Raw genomic sequence first — 24437 nt, forward strand, 5'->3', positions numbered from 1 at the left:
CACTCCAGTGACCACTATGCATCAGAGGGTTAATTTCTAGTATCAGCTGATGTTTGCTGGAGCCACAGCTGTAAAGCTGCTGGTCATGATATGGTTTGGTTATCTGGTGAGAGGGAAACATGAAGATGAAACCAGGAGATGTCCTTACTGAATCATCAGAGCTGAACAGGTGATGGAGAAACAGGTTTACCCTTTAGGTGACATGGATGAGTTGAAGTTATGAATTGTTTCTGAGAGACAAATAACACCAGGATCCTTTTCTAAGTAGCTGACAGCTGGTAACTGTGCAGGGGCGGGTCTAGCAAAGTGTGGCCAGGGGGGCATGTAGGGCACTAACAGGGAAAGGGGGGCACAAAGAAATACTTTTCTTTCTTATTCTCATTTAAAATGTCTCGCTTTTAAAAAATAATTATCTGAATCTTACAACAAACGATTGATAGATTTCAGTTCAGTTCAGTTCATTTTTATTTCAAACATTTCAAACATGTGCCTTCACAATCATTACAAAATATCATTCCATTATTTGTTTGAAAAGGAGTAGGCTGAAGTATTTACTTATTTGTCCCTACCCCCTCAAGTTTTACCTCTCATTCATTTAATTTTTTTTTTTTGTCTTAAATTAAACAAACAACATATGAAACATATAAACATATGAAGTAAAACAAAACATAACATACATAAATCAAAAACAAGAAATTAGCAAGCCCCACCACAGTATAGTTTCTTTCATATGAAAAATACAGAATGTGTATATTTGCAGATACACAAGTTATGGAAAAACAACAAACCAAAACAAAACAAAAAAACAAAAAAACAACCAAAAAAGAACCGCAACACCATTACCAGCAACATTACCATCCTGGGTTAACCCCGTTTTCTTCATTCTTATACTTATTTAAAATTAGGTTTTTATATTTTACTTTAAACTGTTTTATGTTTTGACTGTCTTTTATTTCTTCTGTTAGACTGTTCCATAATTTAACTCCTGAAATTGAGATTGACATAGTTCTTAAAGTTGTTCTAGCACTTTGTATTTTTAAATTCCATTTCCCTCTTAAGTTATACCCACCTTCTCTTTCTATGAACAATTTACAGATTTCTTTGGGAAGCAATTTATTTCTGACTTTATACATTATTTGCGCTGTTTTAAGCTTCACCAAGTCTTGGAATTTAATAGCTTGCATTTTGACAAAGAGTGCATTTGTATGGTCCCTGTACCCTACATTATTTATTAATCTAATGGCCCTTTTCTGTATTATAGTTATTGTTTGTGTGTTACTTTTGTATGTGTTTCCCCAGACCTCTACACAGTAGCTCATATATGGCAGTAGTAAAGCACAGTATAAAATGTGCAGTGCTTTCTGATCCAACATATGCTTTGCTTTTCCCAGGACGGCAATGCCCCGTGCCAATTTCCCCCGAACATAAGTAATGTGTGGCTTCCAACAGAGCTTGTGGTCAATGATCACCCCAAGAAATTTTATTTCATTTACTCTTTCTAAATATACATTGTCAACACATATTTCTACTTCGATGTTTTTCTTTTGGTTTCCAAACAACATAAATTTGGTTTTATCGAGATTCAATGATAATTTATTTATATCAAACCACTTCTTTAATATCGTTAATTCCTGTGTGATCATTTCCAAAACCTGTGGCAATTCCCCACCTGCACACAGTATATTTGTGTCATCTGCAAATATTACAAACTTTAAAATCTCCGATACTCTGCAGATATCATTTAAGTACATAATAAACATTTTTGGACCCAGTACTGAACCTTGAGGTACTCCACAAGCTATATCCATCAAATTAGATTTATATTCATTTATTTGTACATATTGTTGCCTATTCCCTACATAGCTTTTTAACCATTCCAAAACCACTCCCCTAAACCCGTACTTTTCCAGTTTTTTTAATAGAATTTCATGATTAACAGTATCAAACGCCTTCTTTAGATCTAAGAAAACTCCGAGCGCATACCTCTTATTATCCATACATTCCGTTATCTTTTCCATTAAATCTATCAGTGCCAAAGCTGTTGATCTGTTGCTTCTGAACCCATACTGACTATCTGTCATTAATTCATATTTTTCCACAAAACTGTCAAATCTTTTTATGAAGAGTTTTTCCAGTATCTTAGAGAACTGGGAGAGTATTGACACTGGTCTATAGTTTGTAAAATGATGTCTTTCACCGGTTTTGTAAATGGGAATAACTTTAGCAACTTTCATTTTTTGTGGAAAAACTCCTTTTTGAAACGACAAGTTGAATATATATTTTAATGGTTTTACGATACCATCAATAACTGTCTTTACCGTTACCATATCAATATCATTCCAGTCTGTACTGGTTTTGTTCTTAAGTCCTCTAACCATGTCATAAATCTCTTTCTCTTCCACTGCTCTTAAAAACATTGAGCTACTATTCCTTTCAATATTTTCACCAGTGTCCCTTTCTATTCCATCAACCTTTATTTCTTCTGCCAGTTTTGGCCCTATGTTTACGAAGAATTCATTAAAGCCATTTACTATCTCCTCCATGTTATTAATACTTCTTGTCCCTTCTATAAAGTATCCAGGGTAATCATTATTCCTTGTTTCATTTTTGATTATTCTGTTTAATACATTCCATATATCTCTTGTGTTATCTTTATTGTGTTCTAACCTTTTAATGTAATACTCTCTTTTACAGGATCTCATTATATTAGTTAATTTATTTTTGTAAGTTTTATACTTCATTTCAGTTTCTATTGTTCTCTTTTTTATGAATTCTCGATATAGGGTATTCTTTTTTTTGCTGGCATTTTGTAGTCCTTTTGTCATCCATGGTCTTCCTGCATAGTTGTGTTTCCTATTGATTTCAATTACTGGGCAGTTTTTATCAAGTAATGTGTTAAATGTTCTTAAAAATCCTTCGTAAGCTTTATTAACTTCTGTTTGTTCATATATAATATTCCAATCTTGCTTTAAAAGTTCATTTCTAAGACAATTTAAGGTCTTCTCTGTTCTTATTCTTTTGTAAATAATCTTATGTCCATCGTTGTTCACTTTATAATGGCAATTATACGATGCAAAGACTGGTAAATGGTCACTTATATCATTGATTAACAGCCCACTTTTTATCTTTCCTTCTATTATATTTGTAAATATATTATCTAATAGAGTTGCACAATGAGATGTTATTCTGGTCGGTCTTGTTATCAGTGGAAATAAACCGATGCTGTACATGGAATCAATAAATTCTTCTGTACTCTTATTAGATTGATACATATATAGCATCAAAACAGTGAACATCACTGTCACAGCAGTGTTTGTTTTCATTCAAAGGCTTTATGATTTTTGCTATAATGGCGGCCAGTCTCTAGTCAAAATGCCCGGGACGATTTTTTTGTCCCAGTCCAGCTCTGTAAGCAGCTCATCTGCAGTCTGGTGTTACCTACATCTTCCTGTTCAGAAGGCAGAATTTCCGAGTTCTGAGTACAATCAAAAGCATCACGACTGCAGTTTTTGTGTTGGATGTAAAAGGCGCACATGACGCTGTGACGTAGGCTAGAATCATGGCGGCGGTCAACGGTCCAGGCGTGGGATTTCTCTCGTGGAAATATGCACATTATCTTTTCCTTTCTATTGGTAGGTGGCACAGTGCACTTGTGGCAAGTGAGCAAGCTAGAAGACTGGCAAAGTTATGGAAGAAACACATTAACAAGAGAATTCTGAGTAAAACCAAAGTTACTTTCCCTAGTAACTAGTTACTTTGAAAGTAACGAGTAACTTGAAGTAACTGAGTTACTTTTGAGAGAAGTAACTAGTAATGTAACTAAGTTACTATTTTAAAGTAACTTACCCAACACTGCTTATGACAGACGCGTACTGTCACTTAACACCATATTTTCGTATCCATCCATCTCTTTTCTCAAAATTTTGAAAACGTTCTAGAAAAAGAGAAGAAAACTCTGTGCCAGATGAACCAAACGCTGATTCGTTTCATCTGGATGTTGTGTTTTCAGTGAAAAGCTGAAAAAGTAAATGCTGGCATTTTATTTTCTTTCTGGTAAATGCCATTATATTCATCAGCATCTGCAAAGCTTGCTGATGTTTTGATGGATATAGCATCAGATATGCTATCCTTCACTTGAATGTAATTTAAAAAGGCTGTCCCTGCTTTCTTCACACGCGTTGGGTAGTAGTCAGACTTCAGAAAAGTGTCCTGCAGAGTCAGTCCAAATATGAGACGAGTCAAAATGTGGGACAGGAGAACAAGGGATAAAAATGCTGTGTAGTCCCACATAAACCCGCACGTATGATTAACTTACCGTACTTTGAACTAAAAAAAAAGTCATTTGTTTTATTATAAGGCCATTCACTAAAATAGTATTATTTTCATTTCATGTTGAGTGAATTGAGTTGTGACACAGATGCACACTTTAAAAAACATCCCCTTATCTTTGCTACTTATTATTAAGAACCCCCCGATGTTTAATCGTTTTCATTTATATTATTTGTACCAATAGCACTTTGGGTAATGTAAAGAATTCACACACTTTCACTGAGAGACAAAACAAAAATGTGCCACATGGGGGCAGTGTCTACCAGGCAAAGTGAATTTATGGACCTCTTTCCCAAGGAAATGCTTACCTGCTATATGTAACACCATTTAAACAAAGCTTTTCAGCTTTTATTCAATTTTGAATCGATAAACAGTACTTGGGATGGAAAGTGGAGCGACCGCATGTAACAATTTTCTGATACTAGGAATATAAGTTCGATAATCGCGTTATTAATCATCAGAATAATGGAATCCCGTCTCTCCCACACTTTATTGTCTGTGTCCTTTATAGGTGGCTATGTTGAGGCATGCAAGGTTATCAGTGGAGAAAATAGAGGAAATTTTACCATTTATGTCTCGGTTAAATTATCCAAAGACTTATTGTATTTTTTGTAGTTTATTAACTTATAAGTTGGACATTAAACTGACTTAAAATACACAGAAGTAATTTCCCCATTGAGCCTTTAACTGAAAGTATGAGTGTTTAGAATGCGAACAAAGTCAGGATGATATCAGTATTTTGCTGGCATTACTTTTGACTGAGAAACCACCGAAATCCGAGCCTGACTCCTGATATCCGAACATCATTTGCGGTCTTATCTCAGACTAGCGGGTCTTGTTGTGTGCAAATATTTGCCATTTCCTTTGATAAGACTGTAAAATTTTAAGCATTGGAAAATTCAATGACTCCTTGGTTTGTTCTCGATTATAGCTACGATTAAGGATAGTGAAGTTAATTCCTTAATATTTTGAGAAATAAGTAAAACTTATAGTTTTGCTGGGAACACTTTGTATTTATAATCACTGACAATAAGATACAGCTTAAGCTTAAGCTGTATGCCATAAAAACATGCAGAACTAAGACTCCTGCTGTATTTTCATATACAGAAATGGATCAAAGTACTTATGAAATGTGAATTGATGCAGGAGAATGACCCCTTTCTTCTTCTTGCGCTGCACTGTTAATTATTAACTAGAGTCAACATCATCAACAGTCAGGCCTCTTTAAAAAAAATCATTAATAATTATGTATAATCTTAATTTGAAGTAATTATGCAGTGAAGCTCTGGGATTTGATGCCTATAATAGTCATTACTTTTCTGGAATTTGTAGACTGCATTTAGAGCGTTATAACCGTATGGAACGCCTCTTATTCACTAACACAATATGTAAAACTCCTGACTGTGACCTCAGCGAATACTTTAAGCCTTAAATCATGTGCTGAGGCTTCATCTTATCAGCTGTTATGTCTCTGCCGTTGCTCCCCGCAGGCGCAACGGTTTGTTTCCGATTGGAATCAATCAGTCATCGAGTCTAGAGAAACTCGCAGCGCTCACGGCAGGTTGATTTGTGTCGTCTGGGCGGATCGCGGCGTGCTGTTGCTCCACCCTCGATTATTCAGCCTGGTTGACGTGCGGTTGCTGCGCAGCTTGTGAAGACAGAAGCGTACGAGAGGGATCGGAGGGTGACTGCTGGAGCTCAGATTAGTGTTGTTGTAGAGAGGAAAGAAAAAAAAAACCACTAATCCAGGTTTGCACGCTGCAGGATTACAAACACCCCAGTGCTTTTTTTCCCCAACACGGAGGACCGCGCTGAGAGGATCTGCTTGAAGACGCTGTTGTAGAAGTTTGTGCTCGGAGTTTTGAGAGTAGTTACTGTTGGACTGACCGAGCTAGCCCGGCTGCCCGCTGTGCCTTCCTCTGTCCCGGCCAGCCAGCCGTAAGTGAGCCCGCTGTCCTGCTCTCCTTCCAGCTGTGGTGAATCATGGCGCTCAGAGCCAGAGCGCTGTACGACTTCAACTCTGAAAACCCCGGAGAGGTGTCGGTGAAGGAGAATGAGATCCTGACTGTGTACAGCGAAAAGGACATCGAGGGCTGGTTCGAAGGGGTGAACAGCAAAGGGGAAAGGGGACTGTTCCCCGCTTCGTACGTGGAGATCCTGCGGAACGATGCCGCCTGCACCACTGTCAACAACAACAGCTGCAACACATCTGGGGACGCTAACCCGGACTTTAGATACGCCAACATCCCATCCGGAGGTTTTGACGGCTCTTATAAACCTAAAGTTGAGAACTTTTCTAAACCGTCTCCTCCTGGTTTCCCCGCTTTCTCACAGCCGCTACAGCAGCAGCAGCACGGCTACCAGCAGCCCAGCCAAGGCAGCGATGATGACTGGGATGATGACTGGGATGACAGCTCTACTGTGGCAGATGAGCCAGGTACTGTAGGGGGACGGTACCATGACTATGAAGGCAATGGACCGTCCACTTACAGAGTGACAACATCATCAGTGCCACGAGGTAATGCTCAGCAAGCCAAGAGCTCTGCTACAGTGAGCAGGAACCTGAACAGGTTTTCGACCTTTGTGAAGTCAGGGGGAGAGGCGTTTGTGCTCGGAGAGGCGTCCGGCTTTGTGAAGGATGGGGATAAAATCTGCGTGGTGATGGGTAATTATGGTCCAGAGTGGCAAGAGAACCCTTACCCATTCAACTGTGCGATTGATGACCCCACTAAACAGACCAAGTTCAAGGGCATGAAAAGCTACATTTCCTATAAACTGACACCCACCCACACACAGAACCCGGTGAACAGGAGGTATAAGCACTTTGACTGGCTGTATGCTCGGCTAGTGGAGAAGTTTCCCGTAATCTCGGTGCCACACATTCCAGAGAAGCAGGCCACGGGGCGGTTTGAAGAGGATTTTATCTCCAAGAGGAGGAAAGGCCTCATATGGTGGATGAACCACATGACCAGTCATCCTGTCCTGGCCAGGTGTGATGTTTTCCAGCACTTCCTCACGTGCAACAGCGCAGACGAGAAGGCTTGGAAGCAGGGGAAGAGGAAGGCAGAGAAGGACGAGATGGTCGGAGCCAACTTTTTCCTCACCATCAGCCCCCCGCCGGTTCCGTTAGACTTCCAGGAGGTGGAGAGCAAAATAGATGGATTCAAGACTTTTACTAAAAGAATGGACGACAGCACCTTGCAGCTCAATGCCACCGTCAGTGAGTTTGCCCGAAAGCAGATCAGTGGCTTCAAGAAGGAGTATCAAAAAGTAGGGATGTCATTTAAGGTCCTCAGTCAAGCCTTCGAAATCGACCAGCAGATGTATTCTGCAGGACTCAACCAGGCGATCTCCTTCACTGGGGACACATTTGAAACCATCGGAGAATATTTCGCCGAGCAGCCCAATAAGGATCTCGACCCAATCATGGATTTGTTAGCTCTTTACCAAGGACATCTGGCAAACTACCCAGACATCATCCATGTTCAGAAAGGTAACCACAGTCATACACATTTACTAGATTTGTGCCCTCTGAGGAGCCTCAGCTATTTTGCTTTACGTCTTTGGATCCTTGAGACGTCAGTGGGGAATTTATGATGATTACAAATGAATTTTACGCAGTAAGCATAAAGACCAAACTGAACTACAAAGGCAGAAAATTATCAAATACACACAATTCAAATTCAGAAGAATGTGCTTAAAATGTTTCATAATCCCAGTGACCCACATATACACTTAAAGTAAAGCAATATGGCAGCTGTGGGATCATTAAGACTTCAGTTTCAACCACAAGTTTTTCTGAGGTTTCAAAGTAGAGAAATAAGCATCTTTTCTTGCTGTGACAAGATAAACAGGGTCATTTTGTCTGAGGCATATTTGCTGTTGTTAAACTGCAGTCAGGTTACTACACAGGCTATTGCACTTTGCAAAACAAATAGCCGTTGTTTGCATTTGGAAATTGGCTTACATGCTGCTGCCTCTGTTTGTCCCACCTGTTGATTGGGTGGAACCCTTCGGCCTATGTTTGAGTTTCCATTGCTGGTGAAGCATCACGTGTTAGTGGACGGAGAGAATGTCCTTCCACGGTGAAGCCTCGTCAGTCTTTGCACAGATTAAGTAAATTGTTAGACTAATCTAGGCCATCCTCCTACAGTACCCTGGCCCAGCAATTGTTCATTGTGTGGCAAAATGTCACTCATGAGAGGATACACTGTTATACAAAAGAAACTGTGGAACTGCTCTCACAATCGCTGCCATATATGCGGTACAGTTAATGCAAGAGAAAAACAAAAAGCAAACCACACCTTTGGTCTGTAGGTCATACCTGACAGACTGCTTTCCGCCTTTGTAGATACAAACTGAAAGTCCTGCCTCAAACAGTGCAATGTGGGACATGACAGAGGACACGGGCTAGTGTGCTCTCACAGGCTAATCCTTCTCATTTTTCTCCACAATCCCACTAAAAACATCTTACTTGTGCTTCATTGATAAGACATACAATTTTACAAAAGATGCTAAAAATGGCATTTTGCCAGTGCCACTGCCTGTGCCCCCAAACCACTGGGCCCTTTCACTCCACAGTCGATGACAGAGAGTGAGGAAACAGGACAGACTTTGTAGTGGCTGCAGTGGGTTACAAACATCCCAGTCACTTCAAATCAAGATCACCACGTAGGCCACATACAGCTCCAAATAAGGCGACAGCCATTCACACAGTCTGGTGTGATAAGCCCAGCCCAATTCCACAGATAAGATATTTGGAAGACCTTGCTGCAGGCACAATGTTGAGAAAAGATCAAGGAGTAGTACAAACACACAGCGGTAGACGAAAAATAAAGCTGAAGGAAAACCCGCGATATGCAGGAGATTAAAGGAAGAGCATATTGAATCTAAAATTGCTTTGATCTCATCTTGTTCCTTTATTCTGAGTCCAGTTCAGCCAGTTTTTTTGGGTTTTTCTTCCACATGAGCTTTCATTTCCTTGTAATCATTCTTTAAGCCAATAATCAATTTCAAACAAAATTACAAGTCTGTTCCAGTTTATCATACCTGTTAGAGGCTGTAAACATTTATAATCCTACATAGAAGAACAGTTGACGTGCTTACTGTACAGCCAGTATTTCCAAACGTGTGCTTGTTTATGACACCTGAATTGAAGCCTGTCACTCAGACTGTCTGAGGAGCATTAAATGCAAATATCTACTGCAAAAGTATTCACGCAGGTATCATTATATTCAGCCTCCAGTGTATATTTATGTCTACTCACTTTAGTATCTTTTATAATTTTCCATCACATGGCAACTGCTACTGCTGCAGCAAAGCACTAAAATTAAAAAATTAAAAATCTATCTATCTATACACACACATATATGTGTGTCTGTCTATATATATATATATATATATATATATATATATATATATATATATATATATATATATGGTATAAAAACTGGGGGCTTAGGTTTCACTGTCATATCACTGTTTGAAGACACAGCTGTGGGGCTGGGAACATAAAGGTACACCAGCCACATACATACTCATTAGTAATACTCTTTAATAATTTTTCAATTTTTCATTTCTATCTATTGCTCTGTTTACAACCATCGTCACCACATGTAGAGGAAGTGTGCTTCTTCTTTCCCGTTAGCCTCTCTCCACACCTGAAAAGAGGACTGACCACATCCTTTGTTGTCTGAAGCCAAACTGCACGTTTCTGGAGAAGTGGTGCACAAGTGAAATTGGCTGGGATTGAAAGACAAAAAGTTAAAAGAGGATCTATATCATGTTCATTTCCTGTTTGCATTTTTCTGTGTAGACTCCACTAGAGTAGCTTCACATGTTCAAAATAATTCTTTTGTCCAGCCCCTTCTCTTCGTCCTCTGTCTGAAGCAACGCATTTGATCTCCTTTCTACTTCCTTTAAAGCCCGCTCTCTTCTGATTGGCTGGATTTTGTAAACAGAAGGTTAAAACACCTCTGTGCTTGCAGACGTTTTATGCCTGGTATATCCGTATTAAGCAGAATTTATGGTTCAGCATGTTCAGTCTGTTGGCAGTGTGGGGATGGCCTGTCTACCTGCAGAGAGCTCTGCTGTCAGATGGAGGCAGTATACAAAGTATATGGTGCAAACAGTCTGCAGTGTTATTGGTCCATCAGCCAGCCATGGAGAAAGGCAAAGTTATAGCATATAAGAGGCTGAAGTGAACTCTGAAATAGAGTGTCTAGAACACGGTGAAGCCTGAGCTTATGCCACACAGGGATTATTTGAACATACGCTAACCCCATTATTTGAAATTTTAGACATATTTATGAGCATCCACATGATAACAGCTTAGGGAAATAATGACATGTAAACTTTAAATCGCACACAGAGAGACAAATCACAGTGTCTTGACTCCCTTTTTGGAAGCTTATCTCCAGAGGTAGTCTTGCACTGATATGATGGTTTCTATCTCGAAATGAAGCATACCAAAGCAGCTGCTTGTCAGACTTTATCAATACCTGCATTCCATTTTTAGCCTCCTGTTCCTGTCTCACTGTGGCCAGAGACTCCAGACAGGTTTGGATGCAAGTGACTTGTGAAATGTGAGCTTTCCCACAGAGGGACATTGACCACCACCCTATTGATCTCCACCTCCGCAGGGACCAGATTAGCTGTTAGAGTGCAGCCTGGCAGCTATAATGCTAGCTCACACTATTGACATCATATATGGCTTTGCTTTCCAAAGTTGTTTAGCTTTACTGTAATCTAATATTGACACCCTAAGTATTGTGTTGTTTCTAATAACTTGAACCTCTTGAGAGAAGAAAATGTTTATTGTCAGAAAGTTTATTGTTAGAAAGTTTATTGTTTAGGGTCTTACCATGCAGGATTAGCAGTGAGTACAATTTGTGTTGATTATCAAAGAATCTGCAGCTGTTTTTTTAAGCAAAGACTGTCATGGTCCTGAGTCTGAGGACTCAGTGTTTTGTGTTTCCTTATGCTTTTGTTCATTCCGAGTGTGTATTCTGTTGTGATTTTGCCATTTGTTAGGTTTCTGTTCTTTGCCTGCCTGCTCCCACTTCTCTGTGTTCCCTCTGTCTGTCCATGGTGTTATTGTGTCTGCTCATGAGTCTGCCTGTCATGTTCAGTGTCCTGTCTGATTCTCTGTGTCAGTTTCCTGTTTTATTCTGAAAGTTCATGTCTCATGTCAGTGTGTTCAGTTTTACCTCTCCCCTGTCTCGTTAGCCTTATTGCTCCCAGCTGTGTCTCCCTCCTGTGGCCCATTCCCTGATTACTCCCCGTGTACTTAAGCCCTGTGTTTTCCTGTGCTCTCTGTCGCGTCGTACCCTCAACTAGCTGTGTGTTCTGCTTCTATGTTCCCAGTGTTTGGTCTCCTGCTCCAGTTTAGTGTTTCAGTCCTTGGTTCCTCTGTTCTGACTTTTGGTTTTCTTTTGGTGAGTTTAGTTTGTACGAGGTTTTTTCCAGCAATAAAGCTGCGCCTTAAGTTTCACTTCCGTGTCTGAGTTCTGCATTTTGGGTCCACCACTCCTGCTTGCCTGCCACACAGCGATTCATGACAGAACGACGCGACCAGTAATGGATCCAGCGGACTCACCGTGGAAGCGCAGCTCCCGTTTTGACGGGACTCGGCTAGCGCTTGGAGGGCCTCCGTGCTGCCGCTCCTCACTAGCTGCTTACCCTTCGGTCCACTCACCTGCTTCCTCTCCGCGGACGCCCAGGTCTCGCAGAAAACGCTCCAGCCGGTCCCGGGAGGATTACTACGAGCCTGCAAGCAATCAGCTCACGCCTGCACAAGCCTTCTACAAGATGTTAGGGATTATTATCGTGCCGCCCGACTCACCCAGCGTTTCCACTTCACAGCAGGAGCCTGGGACTCTTCTCGACCAACCGCCTAGGGTGAGTGACAAAGTCCCCCTACATTCGCCTTCTGTGTCGAGGGATAAACGTACCGTTTCCCCCAAGGCCGCTAACGTCGGCTTCATGAACTCTAGATCTTCTGTTCCTCCTGTTCCAGAAAATGACAGTATTCATTTTGAGAGCGATCGTTTCCACTTTGGTTCAAAAGACTGTGCTTCTGATGCTCCTTCGGACCCAGGAGTTAAGACTGTTTCATCTGGAACTGTTTATTCTGGAGCTATGTTTATTCAGTCAGCTGCCCGTCCGCTTTCAGCTCAGTCCCCTGCTCAGCAGCCGTCTGTAGCTCAGTGTCCTGTGTTTCCTGCTCAGAAGCCGCCTGTAGCCCAGACACCAACTCCACCACCACCATTTTCGCCCCAAGCTCTGTTAGCCGCCCGGCCCGAAGCTCTGTTAGCCGCCCGGCCCGAAGCTCTGTTAGCCGCCCGGCCCGAAGCTCAGTCGCCACCTCCACCACATTCAGCCTCGCTTCCCATAGCACAGTCACATCCACAGCCTGACTTACTACAAACCTTATTTCAATCCTTAGCCCAGTCAATAGCTCAGTTGGTAGAGGAATCATCAGCCTTATCGTCAGCTCGGTTTCAAACTTCACAACCATCATTTTCCCGACCTTTTCCTCAGTTGCCCTCAGCTCAGCCACCTATACAGCCATCATCTTCACCTACACCTCCGGTACAGCAAGCTATGTCTATCCAACCCTTACAGAACTGTTCCACAACCTTGAATTCTAATCAGAGAGACAAACCAAACAATATTGTTATCAGTCCTCAAAAGCTGGCCAGCTCTGAGACTGAGATTCACTCCAGGGCCTCCCCAGAGGCTGGGTTTCAGCCCCCAGCAGACTCTGGACCCCTGGCGGTTAGGAAGCCAGCTGAGGACCGCACCCGGCCGTTGCTGCCTGAGCAGACTCAATGCTCTGTGCAGTTGCAGTCTGCCATGTGTTTGCCAGAGGCCCGTGTGCCTGCTGGTCCTGTTCTGTCCCTGCCAGAGGCCCCCGCGCCTGCTGGTCCTGTTGCGTTCCTGCCAGAGGCCCCCGCGCCTGCTGGTCCTGTTGCGTTCCTGCCAGAGGCCCCCGCGCCTGCTGGTCCTGTTGCGTTCCTGCCAGAGGCCCCCGCACCTGTTGGTTCTGTTGCGTTCCTGCCAGAAGTCTCCGCACCTGCTGGTTCTGTTCTGTGTGTGCCAGGGGCTCCAGTGCCCACTGGTTCTGAGACTGTTTTTGCTGGGGGGCCCGAGGAGCCCGTCCAGCCTCCTTTCTCGTCAGCTGGGGGGCCCGAGGAGCCCATCCAGCCTCCAGCTGCTCCACCAGCAGCCTCATCCACGCTTGCAGCAGCAGTTTCATCCATGCCGCCACCTGCTGCAGCGCCTCCGTCTGCATCCTCCACGCCGTTGCCTGGCCCGGCCTCTGCTGCATCCTCCACGCCGTCGCCTGGTCCGGATTCAGCATCCTCAGCGTCGCCTGGTCCAGCCCCCGTGTCTTCATCCTCGCCTGGTCCAGCCCCCGTGTCTTCATCCTCGCCTGGTCCAGCCCCCGTGTCTTCATCCTCGCCTGGTCCAGCCCCCGTGTCTTCATCCTCGCCTGGTCCAGCCCCCGTGTCTTCATCCTCGCCTGGTCCAGCCTCCGTGTCTTCATCCTTGCCTGGTCCAGCCTCCGCATCACCTGCAGTGGCCTCCTCTTCAGCATCCTCGTCAGCTGCTTTGCCTGGTCCGGCTTCAGCATCCTCGTCAGCTGCTTTGCCTGGTCCGGCTTCAGCATCCTCGTCAGCTGCTTTGCCTGGTCCGGCTTCCGCATCCTCGTCAGCTGCTTTGCCTGGTCCGGCTTCAGCATCCTCGTCAGCTGCTTTGCCTGGTCCGGCCTCCGCATCCTCGTCAGCTGCTTTGCCTGGTCCGGCCTCCGCATCCTCGTCAGCTGCTTTGCCTGGTCCGGCCTCCGCATCCTCGTCAGCTGCTTTGCCTGGTCCGGCCTCCGCATCCTCGTCAGCTGCTTTGCCTGGTCCGGCCTCCGCATCCTCGTCAGCTGCTTTGCCTGGTCCGGCCTCCGCATCCTCGTCAGCTGCTTTGCCTGGTCCGGCCTCCGCATCCTCGTCAGCTGCTTTGCCTGGTCCGGCCTCCGCATCCTCGTCAGCTGCTTTGCCTGGTCCGGCCTCCGCATCCTCGTCAGCTGCTTTGCCTGGTCCGGCCTCCGCATCCTCGTCAGCTGCTTTGCCTGGTCCGGCCTCCGCATCCTCGTCAGCTGCTTTGCCTGGTCCGGCCTCCGCATCCTCGTCAGCTGCTTTGCCTGGTCCGGCCTCCGCATCCTCGTCAGCTGCTTTGCCTGGTCCGGCCTCCGCATCCTCGTCAGCTGCTTTGCCTGGTCCGGCCTCCGCATCCTCGTCAGCTGCTTTGCCTGGTCCGGCCTCCGCATCCTCGTCAGCTGCTTTGCCTGGTCCGGCCTCCGCATCCTCGTCAGCTGCTTTGCCTGGTCCGGCCTCCGCATCCTCGTCAGCTGCTTTGCCTGGTCCGGCCTCCGCATCCTCGTCAGCTGCTTTGCCTGGTCCGGCCTCCGCATCCTCGTCAGCTGCTTTGCCTGGTCCGGCCTCCGCATCCTCGTCAGCTGCTTTGCCTGGTCCGGCCTCCGCATCCTCGTCAGCTGCTTTGCCTGGTCCGGCCTCCGCATCCTCGTCAGCTGCTTTGCCTGGTCCGGCCTCCGCATCCTCGTCAGCTGCTTTGCCTGGTCCGGCCTCCGCATCCTCATCAGCCTCGCCTGGTCCGGCCTCCGCATCCTCATCAGCCTCGCCTGGTCCGGCCTCCGCATCCTCATCAGCCTCGCCTGGTCCGGCCTCCGCATCCTCATCAGCCTCGCCTGGTCCGGCCTCCGCATCCTCATCAGCCTCGCCTGGTCCGGCCTCCGCATCCTCATCAGCCTCGCCTGGTCCGGCCTCCGCATCCTCATCAGCCTCGTCTGGTCCGGCCTCCGCATCCTCATCAGCCTCGTCTGGTCCGGCCTCCGCATCCTCATCAGCCTCGTCTGGTCCGGCCTCCGCATCCTCATCAGCCTCGTCTGGTCCGGCCTCCGCATCCTCATCAGCCTCGTCTGGTCCGGCCTCCGCATCCTCATCAGCCTCGCCTGGTCCGGCCTCCGCATCCTCATCAGCCTCGCCTGGTCCGGCCTCCGCATCCTCATCAGCCTCGCCTGGTCCGGCCTCAGCTTGCGCCTCGCCTGGTCCGGCCTCAGCTTGCGCCTCGCCTGGTCCGGCCTCAGCTTGCGCCTCGCCTGGTCCGGCCTCAGCTTGCGCCTCGCCTGGGGCTGCAGGGGCCACGCAGCCTTCAGGTCCCCTACTACCACCTCCACATCGTCGGTCATCTGCCAGGCCGCTTGTTGGGCATCTCCGCCACCGTGGACGCCCTCCTGAACGCCGCCACTGCCTTCCGCGTGGCCGGCCTCCGGACTTGTTTCCACGCCACCGTTGCCGTCCGCACGGTCGGCCCCCGGAGCTGTTTCCACGCCGTTGTTGCCGTCTGCACGGTCGGCCCCCAGAACTGTTTCCACACCACTGCCTACTGCGTGGCCGGCCTCCGGACCTGCCCCACTGCCGCTGCCTTTCACACGGTCGGCCCCCGGAACTGAACTGTTTTGGCCTCCGGGTCGGCCCCCTGACCTTGTCCGTCTGGGCCTTTTCGGACTGTGTCCCTCCGTCCTGGACCCCCACCGCCCGCCCTGGTCGGGTCGTTTTCTGTTTTTTGGTTCGTGGGGGGGTTTTTTGGTTTTGGTCCGTTTTTGTGTTTCTGTTGGGCTGTCTGGTGCCAGCCCTTGAGGGGGGGGTACTGTCATGGTCCTGAGTCTGAGGACTCAGTGTTTTGTGTTTCCTTATGCTTTTGTTCATTCCGAGTGTGTATTCTGTTGTGATTTTGCCATTTGTTAGGTTTCTGTTCTTTGCCTGCCTGCTCCCACTTCTCTGTGTTCCCTCTGTCTGTCCATGGTGTTATTGTGTCTGCTCATGAGTCTGCCTGTCATGTTCAGTGTCCTGTCTGATTCTCTGTGTCAGTTTCCTGTTTTATTCTGAAAGTTCATGTCTCATGTCAGTGTGTTCAGTTTTACCTCTCCCCTGTCTCGTTAGCCTTATTGCTCTCAGCTGTGTCTCCCTCCTGTGGCCCATTCCCTGATTACTCCCCGTGTACTTAAGCCCTGTGTTTTCCTGTGCTCTCTGTCGCGTCGTACCCTCAACTAGCTGTGTGTTCTGCTTCTATGTTCCCAGTGTTTGGTCTCCTGCTCCAGTTTAGTGTTTCAGTCCTTGGTTCCTCTGTTCTGACTTTTGGTTTTCTTTTGGTGAGTTTAGTTTGTACGAGGTTTTTTCCAGCAATAAAGCTGCGCCTTAAGTTTCACTTCCGTGTCTGAGTTCTGCATTTTGGGTCCACCACTCCTGCTTGCCTGCCACACAGCGATTCATGACAAAGACAGAACAATTCAAATGTTTTTGATCAGTTTAAATAACATCAAAATAGAGGAAACATGAATATTAATATTAACAAAGAAAAAAACCCAACTTTTGACTGCATATGTTTCAGTCTAAATTTGGTTCAGCTGCCACCAGTATGTAGAAGTGAAAGCACATCTTTTTTTTTTTTTTTTTTTTTTTTTTTCTTGTGTGCTGACCTTCTGCATTAGCCAAATTTAAACAGAAGACGCTTCTGCTGCTGAAAGTTTCTGTTCAGATAAAGCTTGGTGTGAAAAAAAGTGATCTTGTAATTGGTGCTTCTTTAAGGAAAAGACAAAAGAGCACAACTTTATGCTCTGAGCTGTGTAGTCACAGTGATATAGTCAGTAATAAGTCAGTAAAAATGCTCAGTCACAAAGTTTTGATCATGTTTATGAAGGAGGAGTAGTACTATAGATAACACATCGTTGTATTTCGATGTAAAGAGGAAGTTTACTGGTGTATGCTATCTATCTATATTAAATCCCACAGACTGTTTGCAGAGCACAAATTCAGTAAGGGAGAACCTAGAAGTCAAGCTGAACCCTTAATACATTTTCTTTTGCCTCCTTATCCTTATTCACATTTTTTTATTTATGCATTTTATTCCCTCCTTAATTTTACCAGTTCAGCACATCCTTAAGATCAGTATTTTCTCTGCTCTCATCAGTTTTTATCACCACATGGTGTTATAAAACAATGGCAGGCGTGCAAAGGAAAGCATAGATTTACAAGGATGTCAGGCTTTCCTGCTGAGTCAGCCTTTCAGCGTGCACTCCTGTGCAAACTCTGCGGGTCTGTTCTGATATATTGTTAAAGCCTATTTAAATGTCCTCTGATGTGCAAGTGGGTGACAGAGTGATGAGATGGGCATTGCAGCTGGTTGTGCAGGTCACAGGCTCGCTGTAGCTTGGTGTTGTGTAACTGGTGATTATATAAGACCTGAAACGGCTTCCTGCAATGAGCCCAGGAGGGCTGGGTGCCACCTCCATGCGGGGAGGACTTCTACACAAGCGAATATCAGGACTAACCTCGTTCATCACTATCTGTGATGTTGGGTTTGTGCATCTATTTGTATTTATATATCTAGCAAATATAAAATAAGCTTCAGCTCAAATATAATGAGTAGATTTTAAAACTGGAAGGTAAAGAAGCCATAAGGAGAAGGAAGTAATAAGAACTAATGAGAACTAAGACATCACATACAATTTGAATATTAGAGTTTAGAACTAAACCGAGTGTTGAAGAAATAACTAAAGAAAGATCATCCTGCTCACTATTTTTGTTCCAATAAATACACTATATGTACAACCACAAATTGGGGTCAACCAGAGCAGCAGACCGAGCACAAGACAAATGAAGAAGAGTGTGCGTGCAGGGTGGAGTGGGTGGAGACGAGTATTAGGGGTGATGCATGACAGAAGGGTTGCAGCAAGAGGGAAATGGTAGTGAGAGCTACTGTGGTGTATAGTTTGGAGGTGGTAGCACTGATAAACAGGACAGGAGGCCGAGCTGGAGGTGGCCAAGTTTTCATTGGGCGTGATCAGAATAGACAGGATTAGATATGAGTATATCAGAGAGACAGCTCAGGTCGAGTGCTTTGAAGAAAAAGTTAAAGAGGAAAGGTTGAGATTCAACTATAAGAAGCAAATAAGCTTCATAAAAATGTTGATGCGTTGAAAGAAATTCTCAGGTTTTTAATGATTGACTCATTTTACCCGGTGTAACTTATAGCACTTAAATAAGTAGCCAGTGTATGAGTGCTGGCAATAAAAAGACAGATTAAGAGCAATAATAATGAGTCACATGAAGACTGCTCAAGACTCCTTGAGACATGCATGGCTTTCCATTAATCTGATGGCATTTCAGCATGCCAGCCTCATGTCTGATTGAGAACCTGCTGACTTTTCTGTCTGAGTCGTGCAGCAATCACACTAAGACCTGATTTTTATTTCTGCGGGGAAGCTTTGTAAAGCCTACGATGTAACCTAAGGAAGTGGCCCACGTCGCCGCCAGCATTTATGCTTGTGCTGATACATTAAATGCAGATTGCCTCAAGGTCATGTCCCAGTGTTTTATATAGGATGCCAGTCAGAGAAGGAAATGAAATTCCAGGTTTTTTCCCCCTCCTACATCCGGCTGCATCCACCCAACCTGACCTGACATTTCTAAGTAGGTGGCAGAGTTTACAGGGTAGGGTTTCAGAGGGGTTTTGCACTGAAGCATAGATCCCCATTAAGTTGGACCTGCTTAACATTTTCATATCATTTTTAACACAGTATTAGCCTGAACTGCATACAGTCACATTTATAGACTTGTTGCATGATTGGGTCAAAGTTTATCAAGCCCAAATTTTCCCAGCGTACCAACGTTATTGTAAGACCTATGAAGTTTGCAATGTTGCATCTTCCACACCTGAAAAAAAGCTTCTCTCTGTGATCAGCAGCTCTGTTTGTGCAACAGGTCTGCAAAACTTACTTGCAGCTGTGAAAATCATGTAGCTTTCCATATTACACTCTATTGACACCATATCTCTGTGATCAAACTCTTGTCTTTTTCAAAGTCTCCATGGTAACAGTTATTCTGTCTTAATCCATAAGTGGGCTTTAAAACAAAGGAAGCCGGAGACCTTTAAGGTGCAGGTAAACACCATGTTTCCGCTATCATGCCGTCCATCAGTCAAATGTTCAGTTTACTTATTTAAAATGTTTCAAAATTGAGATCACGACCTGGAATTTTGACCTATAGATTGCAAACATTTTTTTCAGTGGTGGAAACAAGCATCCATACTTTCAACATCTGTGGTTAACTTGATCTGTTTTTTGTTTTTTTTCTCATACCCTTTCACCTCTCTTTCTGTCATATTCAGTCCGCTGTACATCACACTAATGTCAAAGATCTGGGTTAAACTTCAGCTGAAGGAACTATAGCCAGAAGGCAAACTGAGCAGATTTTGGTGGGGGGAAGGGCAACGCGTTGTCTTTTTTGAGGGAGGATTTTCAGCATTTTTTTTCTCAGTGTGATCAAGTTTGGTCTTTGGTCTTACAACTCGAGTCTAAGAAAAGAAACTTAATGGAAACACAAAAGGTAGTGACTTAGGTCAGTGTGCCCTTTGTGGTGTCACATTTCAGGAAACAAGTAGGCTGCCTCTGAGTTCTTGCTGAGTGCTGGTGACTCAGCTCATATAATGACAAAAAAAATTCCCATGACACAACAACACAGGACGTTTTGCATGCCTTAAGGCCACAAATCACACCTCCAGACTCTGCTCTGAAGCCAGGATTATAATTGGCCATGCTGTTCACGCTATTTCACCGCTCTTGCTACATCTCTTCAGTGTCAACACTCAGTAACTTCCACATATAGTACGTCTTACACTGGTTTCCCACGTTTTAAAGCATGGGGCAAACCAGTGTTTCAGCAAGGACCAGTGAAACACATGTTTAGAGCACATTATTACTTCAAACTATTCAGGGCTAAGTTACTTTGTGAATAATTTTCTTAAGTGTTTGGTCCATCAAATGCCCGAACAAAAATTCCAAACACAGCATCATATTTTGTCCACTCAACAATCCATAGAAAACACAGGGAACGAGCAAGTCTTCACAATCAGAGACCTGAACCACATTCAGGGATTTTTGACAGCATACTTCAGCTGTAAAGCTGATTTCATGCTGTTTAAAAGTCTAACTGAAACATTGGGGCCAAATTCTAAGAACCAGGAATCAAAAAATGATGTACGCACACATAACTTTCATGTCCGCATCCTCACCAGTGGGTCCATGGTCTGTGGCTTTCCTGTTTGCTACCAGCTGTGATATGTGACCATATTTAAGTAGGGAGTTCAGAGAGAACATCATTTCCCACCACTTTCTCGCGCCGTGCAGCTTAACATCAATTTCTCACGACATTCATTCCTTTCAGCTGGTCAGCAGTTTGATAAGTCATCAGCCACGAGCTCCTGTTGTTGTGACTCTGCTTTCCGCTCTCATTGAACCATCTGTCTGGAAAGCCGGAGGCTAATTTCTTATGTTTTGTCTCTTTTGACTGAAGGCTTGTTTTGTGGCACTGAAAAGGTAGTACTTTCTTGTAAAGGAAGTGTCAGTTAAGCATGAAATGCAGAAATGCAGGGCTGTAAACCATCATTTCTGGTGCTCTAATGCCACAAGACCCCACCACAGTGATGATAGAAAGTAGCTCTTTGTGCATGTGCGACAAACTCGAGCAGGCATTTGTGCAACTTTCAGTATGAGTATGATTCTGTGGATTTGTTGCAGTGGGTTTTCGTTAGGAGTTTAGTAAAGGTGCAATCTTAGTTTTTCACGCTTTACACGAATGCACTGCAAACATCCAACAGTTGATGTCAAACAGTTATTAAAATGAGTGCACTCCTAAATAGCCCTGGTAGTTGAGAGAAACTGCCAGAAAAATCCCTTAAATGGTTCGAGGCTTTGAAATGACTTAATAGATATTTTTAGAGTTGTGCTCCTAAATATAGATACAGAGAGCCTGTCTTGCTCATAAGTGTTCCCACTATTTTTGGTCAGTTTGATAAGTTAAAGGTTAAGCTTGACCAAATAAGATAGGTCATTTTTTGTTTTGTTTTTTTAGGGGGGCTTGTGCTAAAAAAAAAAAAGAGTTAGAAAAAAAAGAAACTTGTGGTTTTGTTTTGTCTGGTTGTGTCTGCATGGGTTTTTTTTTATTTTTTTAACTTGACTGGAAAACTTATATGTGCAGTGTATGCTAACAAAAATCTGGGACTTTCTGGAGTTTTGTGTAAATAAACAATTTGTACAGCGGTTGAACTCTTATTAGTTCAGAATGGTAGGAAAAATGAAGGTTAACACTGAAATTGAATTTCTTTTATTCCATCTATCTTCTCATCCGATTCAGATGGGGTGGACCCTGGATAGGTAACCCTCCTGTCACAGGGCTAACATAGACCACCATTATCACCAGTTAACTTAACAGACCTCCGTGCTGTGAAGTTTTAAATACATGCTCTCTCTACATTTTATTTCTAGCAACATATTTGCTCACTGAGCAGCATATTACATCAACTACCAATTATTGTTTTTCCATTGCTGAAGAATAAATAACTGCCCAAATATAGCAACAGAGAGCCAGGCTACAGGTGTGGCCAATATCAGGTAGTGACAACAGCAACTTGGAACTTGGTGGAAAACCCATAGACGCTACCATGACATCACCCAGTGATTCATCCTTTCTATTGTGACTATTAAAAGGGACACTAACTATGGGTAGCAAACAACAGGATTGAAATAAAACGGGCCTACCAGAGAAACTGAATAACCAACTCCTTTGAGTGTTTGTTTTTTTTTTTTTTTTTAGTGTACACTCTGTAGGCACAGTCACCAAGCACAATCATCCCAACTCCACCTCTGGTCTGCACTTGTATTGTACATGAAGTCATTCATATGGTCCTGTCACGTGCTTTAACTGTGATTTTTCACTGAGGTAACAGTCATAGGGGAACCACTGGACTTCCTTCTTGGGTACTTCTAGGGATCGCGCTGCAGGAGTTCCCAGTCCTGTGGTTAAATGTGCCCAGATGTGGCACACAGTGACTTAAAACAGACACACCCCTAACCTTGAATACATTTATTTAAAAAATATTACCCCAAGTGCTGATGTCACAAAGGTGAACATTTGTTATAAATACTGAAACTACTTCCTTGTTCCAGGCTGTAAATATTCAAAGTGGGATATATAGTGGCCAGAAATTTGCATTTTGCAGTTCTGGTTTCCTCATGTTGAAGTTGGTGGGTTTTGAGGTGATTTAGACACTTTCATATTTTGTTCTACAACACAAGTAGGTCAGTTAATGCTCCACTTGTTAATTTTGTACTGCAGGTTTAGTGGTGTGGGTGCTTTTCGTGGACTAGAAAACAGAAAAATATGTATTAGTTTGATTAGAAAAGAAATTCAAAAATTCCTGCTCTTTTTAATCCCCCATACAGGAGCGCTGACAAAGGTGAAAGAGAGCCAAAAGCACGTGGAGGAGGGAAAAATGGATCGGGCACAGGCAGAAGGAATCAACGAGCGCTGCAACATCATCTCCTTCGCTACGCTGGCTGAGATCCAGCATTTCCATCAGATCCGCGTGCGAGACTTCAAGGCGCAGATGCAGCACTACCTACAGCAGCAGATCACCTTCTTCCAAAAGATCACGGGCAAGCTAGAAGAGGCTCTGCAGAAGTACGACAACGCGTAACGGATCGTTCGTCTCGATCCGTCGGTTTAGACCTCGCTGATTAATGGCCAAGCGCTCCCTTTGGCCAGCCTGCGGCATCTTGGCAAACAACAGCCAGTTCCTCACACACACACAAACACACACATACACACAAACACAGACACACTGCTGATGCTGCTTATCCAGCAGGGAGGGATTTTAAAGGAGATTATGGTCCAGTAACAGCAAAATTTCAACCAAATCCAGGTTTCAGTGTATGTTGGGCCACATTTTCTTGGGCACTGGATGTCCTTGTTTTAGAGACGATGGGTACTTGGGAGTTGGGTTAATTCATTAAAAAAACACTCAAATTCTTTTAGATTTCTTGAGAATCAATAAAAATGATGGTGCACCAGTTTGGTATGTGGGTGAATTAAATAACCTTGTATTCACTGCTGCCTAAACATCTGGTGCGAGATTTCCTACATTGAGTGTTTTTAGCCTTAAAACTGAGGTTTGAACTGTTGGAGTGGCTGCCGCGTCAGCAACAGCGGTGCTGTCGTGGCCAACACACTGCCTTCTGGAAACACTCGAGCCCTTCCTGCTACACTTCTTCTTGGACAAACAGGACAAAATGTTTACAGTCTCCTCACTGTCACCACTGTGTCGCTGTGCCTTCTGATCATGTATCTCTGGTTATTTTTGTTAATAGCTACTTCAAAGCTTTATATACTGATTGTGTAGAAATATATTGTATTTGTTATTATAAAGCTACAAATTTTGCAGTCTTTGTTGGGAAATGATATCAGATGATTATTTGAGGACTTGTTTCTTAACACTTGCAGTGTGACGACATCAGGATCAAAGATTACCTGCTCTGATAATGATCATGCTTTACTTACCTACACAGCAAGCTGATTTTAGGGGAGGATGATGATGGACACTTACTGTAACCATGCCGGATGCCGGTGTTGTGCCAAAAAGTGATTGTCTGCCAAAAACTGATTTCCGGTATTTGCCAAAAACTGATTGCTCGTATTTAAACTGCTATAAGTAACTTGTTGGCATATAATATGTGAAACATATGTCAAATGCATCCCTCATGGATGACACAAAGTCATATTGAGCCACAAACAACATTCGTGTAACAAGGTAGAAGCCGCAATCAGTTTTTGGCAGCGACTTTTATAGAACCTTTATTTATGCAGTTAAAAAAAAACTCATTAACATTAAAAATGTCTTTTGTAAGAGTAAGACAGCAGAAATGGCAGCAAATATTACAATAGTTCTGTAAAAATATTGTAAGTGGGGAAAAAGGACCGGATTGGTTATAATGTGAGTACAATAACACAGAGTTATAAAGATACTTGAAAAAACAGATAATCTTTTAATTCTATATATAACCCCTTTGTAAACGCTGTTCACCGAAGTCTATTTACCAACATACGTAAAGATATTACACATAAAAAATACACGGAAACATTGGAAATCACTTTTTGGCAGGCAATCACTTTTTGGCACAACACCGGTTTTCAACCTTAGTT

At 44.0% G+C, this 24437-nt stretch overlaps 1 protein-coding gene across 1 annotated transcript; it reads left to right on the plus strand.

The window, feature by feature from the left end:
• Positions 1–5961: 5961 nt before the first annotated feature.
• On the plus strand, positions 5962–24075 carry snx18a (sorting nexin 18a). The gene is made up of 2 exons (XM_085426076.1): positions 5962–7822; positions 22682–24075. The coding sequence occupies exons 1-2, from the start codon at positions 6313–6315 to the stop codon at positions 22933–22935; spliced, it is 1764 nt and encodes a 587-aa protein (XP_085282202.1). The 5' UTR covers positions 5962–6312; the 3' UTR covers positions 22936–24075.
• The last annotated feature ends 362 nt before the right edge of the window (positions 24076–24437 follow it).

This window comes from Rhamphochromis longiceps, linkage group LG12 (genome assembly GCF_057381845.1).
Source record: "Rhamphochromis longiceps isolate RC_006_pf linkage group LG12, R_longiceps_female_GT1.1, whole genome shotgun sequence".
In the NCBI taxonomy this organism is placed as follows: domain Eukaryota; kingdom Metazoa; phylum Chordata; class Actinopteri; order Cichliformes; family Cichlidae; genus Rhamphochromis; species Rhamphochromis longiceps.

Bases quoted from the DNA above. Each gene is read 5' to 3' on its own strand.
- snx18a (XM_085426076.1), top strand. From the start codon at position 6,313: ATGGCGCTCAGAGCCAGAGCGCTGTACGACTTCAACTCTGAAAACCCC. The intron at 7,823-22,681 runs GTAACCACAGTC...TCCCCCATACAG, and splicing joins CATCATCCATGTTCAGAAAG to GAGCGCTGACAAAGGTGAAA.